Source organism: Diabrotica virgifera, chromosome 5, assembly GCF_917563875.1.
Source record: "Diabrotica virgifera virgifera chromosome 5, PGI_DIABVI_V3a".
Lineage (NCBI taxonomy): Eukaryota > Metazoa > Arthropoda > Insecta > Coleoptera > Chrysomelidae > Diabrotica > Diabrotica virgifera.
Genome location: NC_065447.1, coordinates 52151861 through 52164708, shown reverse-complemented (window position 1 = coordinate 52164708; position 12848 = coordinate 52151861). Strand labels below are relative to the sequence as shown.

Genomic DNA, 12848 nt, shown 5'->3' with positions numbered 1-12848 from the left:
TAATCTAAGGATGGTACTAAAGGTGAGAAATTTGACCTAGGACTTCTGGTTTTAGAAATGTGACCGGAAGTACTCTTTTAAAGTCACTGGAAGTGATAAGTGATATATTATTTGGCGGGCCTTCGCAAGACGAGAACAAATATATAAGTACTTCCGGTTTCATGACTGTCTGTCCGTGTGTCCTTCCGTCTGAGAATATAACTCCTCCGTTATTAATACAAAAATAATGACAAATGATGTGTCGAATGAAAGTTTATAACCCAAGGATGGTATTAAAGATGAGTAATTTGACATCGGACTTCCGGTTTTAGAGTTGCAACCGGAAGTATTGTTTTAAAGTCGCCGAAATAATATAAGCGGTATATTTTTCGACGTGCCCTAACAAGATCAAGAGAACAAATGTATACTTTTGGTTTTTATATCATTTCCGGTTAAAATGTTATAACTGGAAGTGCCATATTATAGTTGCAGAAATAGTACATGTGACACATCAATCGAAGCGTATTGAAAAGCTGAGTTTGAATCTTTAGTTCCGGTTTTGAAGTCATTGCTGTTTAAACAATTATGACCCAAAGTTTAGTAAAAATGGCTCAAAATTAGTGAAATCGTATATCAATCGACGCACGACGTTACACGAAGAGTTCAAATATTGACTTCCAGTTCTACTTTCGATTTCTTTGGGTGAAAGCCTAGGACTTGTCCAATCACTTGTTTTGAAATTAAAAATCACACTAAATTTTCGGTTCTTTTTTCACCCCTGTAACTTATTAATATTAAAATAAACATTATAGAAGTTTTCAGGGACTTTCGGCCCTCGGTAATAATATAATCTTTTATTCAGAGTTTAATTTTTTTTATAATTGTACTTGGCATTGCCCGAAATTTTGCGCCTACACTCTTAAAAAAATTGCTTGCGGGATCTTTTAACGGCCGGATAAAGTAAGCAAAAGGGCCGGATCCGGCCCGCGGGCCGGCTTTTGCCCACCCCTGCTCTACAGCGCAGAAGTTGCATCAAAATCAGACTGAGGGCAAAAGTTACTTTCAACGTGGTAGTGGTAGTTCAAGTACTCAGAACGCAGTACTATAACAACAAGTGAAAATAAAAGACAGGAGACAGACTCAGGTGTTAGGGCTTGTCACTTGATGTTGGCAGAAGATTTTGTTGTTTATTAAAATGAATATTTAATAATTAAGGGGATGGGAATTCCAATCCGGGACAACTTCTTGTACACATTAAGTTTTGCAGATGGCCAAGTAGTAACGGCTCAAAATGAAGAATATCTGCCCTATATGCTCCGAAAATTAGAAGAGAAATACACAAAAAAAATGGACTGGAAATAAACCTAGAAAAGACGGAATACTTAACAACAGAACAAGAACCAGTGAGAAACTTGGAAATTGACGAATATAGGGAAATAAACGGCACTGAAAAATTCAAATGCTTAGGATTGATAATCTCAAAGAATGGAACCACCGAGCAAGAGATAACCAGCAGATTAGCACAGACAAGAACATGTATTAAACAAATGAACGGAGTATTGTGGGATAGAGAGATTACCAGAAATACAAAGAAGAGAATATAACACCTTGGTACGTAGTATAATGACCTATGGAGCAGAGAATTGGGTAATAAAAAAACGAAACAGGTCCAAAATTACAGCAACTGAAATGGAGTTCATGAGAAGAAGCTGCAGAGAAACACGAATATAGATCGCATTAGAAATGAGGAGATATAACGAAGAATGTCACTAAAACAAGACATCCTCAGCTACATCGAAGAAAAACGTTTAATTTGGTATAGACATGTGAGAAGAGCAGATCGTACAAGGTGGATATTTAAGATTTCGGATTGGAGCCCAATAGGTAAGAGAAGAATAGGTAGACCCCGAAGATCATGGAGGAATGAAGTGGACGAGGCCACGGAAAGACGAGACCTTAGAGACGGAGGATGGCAGAACAGAAACGACTGAAGACGTTGGTTGAAAGAAGGAAGGCGGCGACAGCTGAAAAAATCCTTACATAGATATAGGTCTGGATCCCGCGTATGAAAAAAAAGTTGATTAATAGCAAGCTGAAAATTTGTTAATAGCTTAAGGGTGTCTAGTCGGACAAACTTTGGTATAGGGGAACACTCGAACAGGGGCAGTTTTAATTGTGGAACAGGTTAAAAATTTGGAACGGTCAGACCACGAAAACGGCACATGTATTTTGTCCGACAGAACAGACTTAAAAACTCCGAACAGAGATTAAACTCTCATGCAAAAATCAGACTGCTATTTATCACCAAATGGGCGTTTTAATGAGTGGAACATGTAGAATATGTCAAATGACAGGAATTATTACAGGTGATAAATAAAAGTCTGATTTTTGCATGAGAGTTTAATCTCTGTTCGGAGAGTTTAAGTCTATTCTGTCGGACAAAATAAATGTGCCGTTTTCGTGGTCTGACCGTTCCAAATTTTTAACCTGTTCCACAATTAAAACTGCCCCTGTTCCAGTTTCCCATATATCAAAGTTTATCCGACTAGACACCCTTAAACTATTAACAAATTTTCAGATTGCTATTAATCAACTTTTTTTTTTCATACGCGGGATCCAGACCTAATAGATAAAAGGGATAAATATCTTATAAAATATTTCACATAATAACATATAATATAAGTTAATGGTAAGTTATAAGGTAATAAGTTATGTATATCAATTTAAATTGTGAATAACTATAAAAGTAAGGTTCAAGGTTCCTAACAAAATGGAGGGAAGGCGTACAATGAATCCCAAAATGGCCCAAAAGAGCCATTTCATTAATTGGAAAAAGTTCAAGTAACAGTTCGAAATATACTCAGTGACATTAAAAGTGTTACACCCAGAAGAAATCATTTCTTGAACTTAATTTTTTGGCAGCACAATGACTATATTTAAAGCATTCTATGATAACAATATCAATGTTTTATCTTTTATAGTTTTTGTAAAAATAAAGCTTTATCTTTGTACCTCCTGATGAGAGACTAATAAGTTTCGAAACCAGTAGAGGTGCTTGCTGCACTCTCTGATTAAACTGGAATAATGATGCGGTTGTATTTTCGTTTTACAACGAAATTGAAAATGGTTATTTATTTTTGATTTACATTTACTGTGATTGGAGTACGAAGGGAACCATTCTCTTGGAACTTTACCGCGCTGAGCAGATGGGACGTGAATTGTAAATTGTAGAATTCCCAAAACAAAAACAATGACAAACACGCAAGACAATAGAAACGTAATACTAAACGACACCACAATAGAAGCGGTTAATGATTATATATATTTGGGACAGATTATAAAAATAAATAAGGAAAACCAAACAGCGGAGGTAAAAAGAAGGGTCAGATTAGCCTGGGCAGGATTTGGAAAATTAAAATGGGTCCTAAAGAATAAAAAAATACAACAATACTTAAAAACAAGAGTATTTGACCAGTGCATACTCCCAATTTTCACATACGCATGCCAAACATGGACCTTGACCAAGGCAAACATGGATAAAATAATAAAGACACAAAGAGCCATGAAGAGAGCAATGTTAGGAGTAAAATTGACAGACAAAAAGCAAAACAACTGGGTCAGAAATAGAACAAAAGTCAAAGACGCAGGCCAACATATAACCAGGCTAAAATGGAGCTTCGCAGGTCATAACGTTAGACAAACGGACAATAGGTGGAATAGCACGATACAACAATGGAGACCATGGACAGGAAAGAGAGCAAGAGGACGACCCCAGATGAGATGGGGAGACGACATTAAAAAGATAGGAGGAACGCACTGGAAACAGAAAGCACTAAACAGAAGCGAATGGAGGAAACTGGGGGAAGCCTATGTTCAGAATTGGACGAATTAAAGGGCAAAAGAAGAAGAAGAAGAAGAAGAATTCCCTCATCTTCCTTAGTCTCAGTATCCGTATGGCTTGCAAATTGTAGAAGCCTCGGAGGTGTAACCAGAGAAGGTTCCCATTGTTTTCATTCTGGTGGGATGTAGAATAGCATTATGTTGTTTTATATGCCATTAGAGTGAAAACTTAGTCTTTTTGCCAGCAGTTGCCGCTAGGGCATCTATGCCATTTCGTTCGTTGCAATCCGGGACTGCACGCTGGGGTTTGTTTTGGTTGGATCAGAGAGAGCAGCATATGTGCCTCCTGATAAGAGACTAATAAGTTTCGAAACCGGTAGAGGTGCTTGCTGCACTCTCTGATTGGACTAGAGTATGATTCGGCTGTATTTTCGTTTTGCAACGAAATTGAAAATGGTTATTCATTTTTGATTTACATTTACTCTGATTGGAGTACGAAGGGAACCATTCTCGTTGGAACTTTACCGCGCTGAGCAGATGGGACGTGAATTGTAAATTGTAGAATTCCCTCATCTTCCTTAGTCTCAGCATCCGTATGGCTTGCAAATTGTAGAAGCCTCGGAGGTGTAGCCAGAGAAGGTTCCCATTGTTTTCATTCTGGTGGGATGTAGAATTGCATTATGTTTTTTTTTATATGCCATTAGAGTGAAAACTTTTTTATTTATCTTTAATTTTTTTTTTGTGAAAAAACCAATTTATGAAGACCGGTTGGTACAGAAATTTTTAGTTATTATTCCTCTGTCTAATTGTATTCAGTGCAAGAATATGCCTCGAGTTCGAAGACACCAAAATTACCACCATTTTAGCGATTTTGGCAGGGGTAGAATGATAGCCTATAAAGATATGGGTTTGTCGTATCGCGAAATTGGCCGTCGTGTTAATTGTACAGCAATAACAGTTATGCGAGTGTGTCGTGTGTGGACAAACGAAGGTAGAGGAACAGGAAGAAGACCAACTAGTCAACCGAGGCGTACCACAGGGCGTCAAGATAGGCGCTTTAGACTCCTGGCTCTGCGAGACCGTTTTGCTACTACGCGTCAAATCGTTGACCAATGGTTTGGAGTAGAAGGTAGGCTTGTTACTATACGTACCCTATACCGTAGCATTCGAGCCTTTGGACTGGTTTCATTCTGCCCACGACGAGGGCTTCCTTTGGCTGCGGACAACTGTCATTAACGTTTGAATTGGTGCAGAGAACGGCAGCATTGGGTGGCAGAATGACATAATGCAGCATTCAGCGATGAATCGCGATTTTGTTTAGGTATGCATAATGGTCGTAAGATGCTAAGACGCCTCCGTGGAGAGCGACAAGATATCGGATTTGCTGTTGAGAGGCATCTACACAGGACAGTTGGAGTAATAGTTTGGGGGGTTAATGCCTATGATAACCGATCACCACTTTTGTTTATTTGATGCAGTATGATAGATGCGCGTTATGTTGATGACATCTTAGAAACCACTTTACTCTCTTTTCTAGGCCGCCGTCAAAACGCCCTTTTACAGGAAGACAACGCGCGTCCACATATTGCTCGTCGAACTATGGACTTTCTCCAAGAAGCTGGCGTTAATTTTTTGCCGTGGCTACCCCGTTCACTGAGTTTAAATTATATCGAACATGTGTAGGATATGATGGGGAGGAGACTATCCACTTTGCACCATCCTCCACAGACTCTGGCACAGTTAATCCATGATGTTCAAGTTGCTTGGAACGTGGTGCCACAAGCAGACATCGATCATCTCATTTTGTCAATGCCTAGACGTGTACAGGAGTGTATTCAGCTAGGGGTTCGCTATTAATTTTTTTTTGATTACATGTCAATAAAAAGTCTTGCCAATGTTATCGTTTCATTCTTGATGAAAATGTACCATGTTGCCAAAAAATTAAGTTCCAGAAGTGATTCCTTCTGGGTCTAACACTTCTAATCTCACTGAGTATATATCTGAAAGCAACGGAGTAGGTTCAAAAAGATGATGAAACACTAACTATGAGTGTAGGAGGGGAAGACAATCTGGATATTTATAAGTAATAAATTTGATTTAAATACTTCAGATAGAAAAAAATATGCTGTAGTTATACAGAAGCTTGAGGAGTACTGTTTACCAAGAATAAATGTAATAATTGAACGTTTGAAGTTTTTTAGTAGAATTCAGAAACCTAGAGAAAATTTTGATCAATTTCAGGCGTTTCAGATGATAACGTTTTACAAGAAATAATGTTACGAAAAATAGAATTGCGGAAAGCTACAGAAACAGGCGAATCTCCAGCAAAACTTTTACAAGAAAAGAGGTAAATGTAATATGAAAAAAGAAGTTCAAACGTATTAAGGTAGAGAATGACCCAGAAGGGATAACTTTTAACTATGGTAGGTGTTCAAAAACTGACACAGACCAAAAGAATGTCCGGTATTTCAAAGAAAATTTAAGTTAGATGCAGATGCTCAATGTGCTACACTATCAAAAAGTACTTTTTAGTGTTCAGTAAAACGAATAATAGGTATGGTATAAGAAGAAAGTAAAACAATGTTAGTTGTGTGTAATGGGTGTAAATTTTACACCCATTTTACACCCAAAAACATTAGTCACAGTAAAATAGGCTCCGTTGAAGCAAATATTACGTTTCTTGTAATAAATGGCATCAGTACCCTTATTAAGGTTACAGTTGATGGCTTCTTTGTTAGCAAAAAAAGGTTATAATAGCAAAAGTAGATACACCGGCGTTGTTGTGTCACAATTTGGTACTATACTAAATTTACAATCAAGATGCAGTAGAAATAAACAAACCAAGACACGTTAAATGCTACTAGGAGCAATCCCAAATCATGATTTTCAAAGTTTATACATTGTAAATTATGATTCGGGAGTGCTTCTAGTAGCATTTAACGTATTTTGGTTTGTTTATTTCTACTGCATCTTGATTGTAAATTTAGTATAGTAAGAGAAGACATAAGTAAAATTAGAGCTAGATTGCAGATAATAGTGCTTGAGTTATTAAAATATGCCTTAGATATAAGATATGTACTACCTGGGAGTAGGATGTACGTGGCTACTGTCTAAGAACTACTTAACAAATAATGCTAAGGATGAACCCACATTAGCTGATATCATCATTCATTGTATTAAAATTTATCTTCCGATACCGTAGTTTGAGACAGTTACAGTCGCATTTAATTATTTTTAAACAGATTGTTAGTTTGTATTATAAAGGTTGGCCTAAAAATAATAAGAATATTGTTGTTGTTTCGGAACTTAAAGCATTGTATAAAGTTTTTTTTTTAATCCTTAAGACAAGAAATGCTTAATCTTTTGCATACAGATCATACAGGAATAATATAACTAAACGTAAAATAATTAAAAATAATGTAAGGCGGGTGACAAATTTAAACAGATCAAATATAAAAGAACCTCTAATGTCACATGATATTCCGGCTCTACCCTTCTTGAATGTAGGTGATTCTTCTCCGTATTCTATTTTATTTATAACAACGTTTTGAAAAATTTCACGACAGTAAGTTACTAAAGTTCTTGAAACATTTTTCAATCTTAAAGAGTAATACTATCCAGAGCCGTGCGGTACATTTTTTCAATATGATGCAAATCTTCGAAATGTCGCCCCTTAAATATTAGTGAAACTTAATTTTTATCTTTATTAAAAGAAACTAATCAAAATGAACGATAACTTTTAGGCCTGGATCCCGCGTACTAAAAAAAGTTGATAAATAGCAAGCTGAAAATTTGTTAATAGCTTAAAGATGTGTAGTAGGACAAACTTTGATGTACGGGAACACTGGAACAGGGAAAGTTTTAATTGTGGAACAGGTTAAAAATTTGTAACGTCAGATTACGAAAACGCCCCATGTATTTTGTCGGACAGAACTTCCAATTGATTTGTTACCCCTTCATTAAACTCTCACGAAAAAATCAGACTGCTATTTATCACCTGTCATAATTCCTGTCATTTGACATGTTTTACGTGTCGGACTTATTAAAATGCCCTGTTGGTGATAAATACCAGTCTGATTTTTGCATGAGAGTTTAATGCAAGGGTAACAAATCAATTGGAAGTTCTGTCCGACAAAATACATGGGACGTTTTCGTAGTCTGACGTTCCAAATCTTTAACCTGTTCCACAATTAAAACTTCCCCTATTCCACTGTTCCCAAACATCAAAGTTTCTCCGCCGTGGCACCATTAAGCTATTAACAAATTTTCAGCTTGCTATTAATCAATTTATTTTTGTTACGCGGGATCCAGGCCCATTTTATTTTAAAAACAAAACATACTTTACATTATGAAATACATTTGTATTAACACTACATTAGGAGTGGGTAGGCGCAAAATTTGCTTGCAATGCGTTTTAAATGCATTAATTTCTTTTTCGAATCCTGAGAAAACTAATTATTATTTTTGAAAAATTTAAATGCAGAATAAAAGACACCATTATTACCGAGGGCCGAAAGTCCCTGCAAATCTCTCTAATGTTTATTTGAATAAGTTAAAGGGTGAAAAAAAAAGAGAAAATTGAGTGTAATTTTTAATTTCACATATCTTATTCAAAAGAAACCTTTTATTTATCCTAAGGGACTTTCGGCCCTCGGTAATAATGTTATCTTTCAATCTGCGTTTAAATTTTTAAAAAATATTTATTCGTTTTTTCAGGATTCGAAAAAAAAATGAAAGTATTTAAAAAGCAATGCACGCAAATTTTGCGCCTATGCTCTCAAGTAACATTTACAAAAATTATAATTTTACCCTTCTGACTTTAATTTTGGCAAACTCGTCAATCAGAATGGGTGTAGTCTAGTGGGGATTAGTGAGAACTCTATTGAAATAAGTGCTAAATTTTTTATTTTTGTTTGTCTTATGGAGCTTCGTTAATAGTTCTTGATTTTGAAAAACTTCTTTCCCCACTAGCTACCGAGACAGGGAGTGTTAATAAAATTCTTAGTTTACAACTACATTTGGGTATAAAGAAATTAGGTCATTTTGGTGCAAATAGTTCAAAACCTCTAAAGGTTTCATGGAGTATGGTATCAGTTGAAATAGATCACTCAATTCTTCTATTAGAAGATCATTATATCATTAGATTTTTTTACTTCTTCTCGTTAGATTGAAAGTATTGAATGAAGGTTCATACAATATTTTTCTAGTGTTTCATCATATATTTCCCTTAATTTAAAAAATATAAAAATTTTAAATTTTTATGAATTTCTAGAAGTGAAAATCGATCAATCAAAGAATTAACGGCAATGTCTAAAATATAGATGAACAAATCAGATTTTTCCTAGTCAAATAAAAGCTTTCTTCTCCTGGCTGAATTTTATTTTCAGCTGGAAATTCGGAACTCATATCAAAATTTTCTGTAATTTCATTAAAGTTTCATTTTGCTCATTGTCTGTAACTTTTCATTTTTTCTATAGTTTCTGACTACATCTTTACACAATCTGACAATTTTTTTTATTTTACTGATTATGCCGCCCCACTTGTGATGCCGCCTGATGCGACTGCCTCGCCGCATCATAGCACGGCACGGCCCTGATACTATCTATAGTCGATTCGCTAATCTGAGACATAATATAGAAATAAGTATATAAATATAAACAAACCAAGACACGTTGAACGTTTGAGGAGCACTCTCAAATCATAATTTGGGAGTGCTCCCAAAAAAAAACAAAAATTTATAAATAGTAATAATAAATATTAACTTTTTTAAATGTATTAATTATTTAATAGAAATATAGTTGCACCAAAAATTGAAATTTTTAAAATTGCAATTTTTAATTAATAAAATTTTTAATATTTAATATAATATATTGCAATAAATGAAATTTATATTTCAATAATTAAAAATTGTTTGAAGTGCAAAAACTACCTTGGAGTTTCTCTATACTAAGTATGTACAGCATATAAAGTCCTCACGTAAGTATATTATAAACCAGCGGCTCCAACCACTAGCAGAAAATAGTATTGGAGAGTTTCAGATGGGCTTCAGACGGAGAAGATCGACAATGGACCAAATATTTACAGTCAAGCAGGTCTTTAGCAAATCATGGGAACACGGCATTGGTGTTCACAACGTGTTTGTAGACTTCAAACAGGCATACGACTTAGTCGAAAAGAAGAGACTATACCTTTGTTTGGCTGAATTCGCAATACGACACAAGCTGATTAGGCTCAATAAAGACACAATGGATGAAACTGAGGCATGTGTATGAGCATAAAACCACCTGACAGACTTTTTCAAAATCTCGTAGCGATTGAAGCAAGGAGATGGACTGGCCCCAACATTGTTTAACCTGGCACTGGAGTATGCGGTTAGGCAAATGCAGACTGGACAAGAAAACCTACTGACCAACAGAACCGTTCAACTCTCCACTTATGCCCATGATATTAATATTATGAGTAGAACATCAACAGGAGCATAAGAAACATACGCAGAGTTAAAAACGCAAACGAAAAGGCTAGGTTTGGAAATTAACACAGAAAAAATCAAAAATAATGATAGAGACGAGAAGAAATATAGTCCCATAAAACATTATACATGAAGATGACATTGAAACGGTTGGAAAATTTACATACCTGGGAGTAGAAATATATATGCCGATGGATTAGAAGATAGAGAAATACGGAGGAGAATAACACAGGCAAACAGAGCTTATTTTGCCCTCTCCCATATATTTCGATTTAAAAGTGTCCACCTAAATACAAGGATAAAAATCTATAAAACCTTAATTCGACCAATAGCATGCTATGGCAGTGAAGCATGGGTCTTGAAAGAAACATCCAAAAACAAACTCGACACATTCGAAGGTAGAGTACTGAGGAAAAAACTAGGACCTGTGAATTTGATACAACAACCAGCGTTATCAACTTTATAAGGAAACGCCCCTGTCAAACTTCATCAGAATACAAAGATTGCAATGGGCCGGACATTTGATAAGAATGGGCGAGGTTAGGCTACCAAAAAGAGAACTGAACGCTTGGATGTAGGGAAAGAGACCGGTTGGAAAGCAAAGAAAGCGCTGGGAAGAGCAGCGATGCAAGAGCGTTTTTAGGAGTCCATCTTTTTGTGCCAGCCGTTCCTGTTTTCTTGATTTTTGTTTTTTTTTTCGTTTTTCACTGCCACTTAAATGTTGGTAACTCATGATAAAAATTTAATAAAACGACTAGGTACTGATTAATGAATAGATTAGTTGAGCTAACTTAAAAAGAACAGGACTGAAAACTAATACAAGCAATCAATACTTTATCTTTACAAAAAACGGCATCAAACATCAAACTATATATTAAATTTAAAAGTGCATTTGAATCAATATTATGACAAATACGTGACTATACCTCTTGTAAATCGTAAATACCTCTTGTTAATCCTTCGGAGGGGTGTTTAATTTTGCTTCTAAAATTCCGACAAGGCAATCTACCTACTCGTTATGATAAGAATGGTTTATGGCTTATGAATATAACTCTAACCAAATTTGTTATCATTTCCTGTTCGTAAAATTAAATAATTTTGAAATTTTAATTTGTTTTTTTCAATAAAAATATTCTTTTGGTGATCTTTTCGGGCCCCATTTAAATGCGGGCCCGAGGCAGGGGCCTCATGGGACTAGTGGTAAAATAGGCCCTGATCAATACAGGTAAAGGAGAAAAGGTCAAATATTAATAGATTGTAGAAATGAAAAGAAGAAATAACGAGATCCTACGTAAAATGAGAAATACTAAAACTCAGAAAAGGATAAAAAGGATTAAAAGGATAAAAAGAAGCAGAAACAAACATGTATCGGTGTCTGTCTATAATTTCGACTACCAACACTATCACACACCAGTCAATAATTCTTAATATACCGAATTAAACAATTGCATCAGACAAATTTGCATCTATTATAAACAATAAGACTAATTTAAAAAATAAAGACGGTGACTTACCCTCTCCAATAAAGGATATAAAATGACGTCACGACCAATTGAACTCCACATCGTCTCTAATGTTACTTTTACACAATCACCAAAAAATTTTAGTTGATATCCATGAAAGAGGACATATTATTTTATAATCACACGCCACCGTTCTAGATTCTATGTTACAATGCTTTATTCGCATATTTTTCTTTTTACATTTATTCAAAATGTATAAATTATATTTAAATATATATAATTATTTATTATTTCTCAAAACTTCGATTATAGCAGCAATAAATGTTGAGATAAATTACATTCAGTTTATTACAGTTTAGAAGTCAAAAAATGACTAAACGACAGACGACTTGATACTGCTATTCCCTTCTTCAAGTGTCATGCCGGAGACCATTATGTTATTACTTCTGATAATGATCATTGAAGTAATGTATCTAATTTTTGTCTGACGGTTTATAGCGACGACGTTAGTATACTGGATGTAATATGTTTAGATGTTAGTAAAGGTGAATCGCATAATTAAAATTTAGAAAAATTTAGTTTTATTTTTATCAATTTTAAATAATTGCACATTTTTTTTTAATTTGGATTGTTATTTTCTATGGAAATGGGAAAGAGAAATGTGGGACGTAGGAGGATTTCCTGGTTGCGAAATTTAAGGGAGTGGTACGGGTGCAGTTCAATAAAATAATGGGTGCGTTCGGACGACCATAGCGGCTGGCTGTCAGCAGAAATCGGCTGAGTGGTTGTATCCAGCCGTGATAGGGAAAGCTTAGTAAATCTCTCAGCGGCTGGCTTCCAGCGGTGACGTCTGACAGCTACTGCTGGCTCAGCTGTCCAGCCGCTGTGGTCGTCCGAACGCACCCAATTGTTCAGAGCTGCAGCCAACAAAGTTAAGATTGCTGTGATGGTAGCCAACCTCCAATAGGAGACGGTTACAGCGAAAAGAAGTTATTTTCTAACACAATTTTGAAGCAATTGCAATAAAATATGATCCTAAAAGGGCTTGTGCGTCGATGTTTACTGTGTCTTCCCAGCGCTTTCTTGGCTTTCCAACC

The 12848-nt window shown here is 35.5% G+C and overlaps 1 protein-coding gene across 1 annotated transcript in view; it reads right to left on the bottom strand.

Annotated features, from left to right (window-relative positions):
* Positions 1-12138, bottom strand: part of LOC126885725 (axotactin) — a 128203-nt gene extending 116065 nt beyond the window's left edge. The window contains exon 1 of the mRNA XM_050652493.1: positions 11803-12138. Coding sequence (XP_050508450.1) covers positions 11803-11853 — 51 coding nt within the window. The 5' untranslated portion in view covers positions 11854-12138. The remainder of the gene's footprint in view (positions 1-11802) is intronic.
* Positions 12139-12848: the final 710 nt, after the last annotated feature.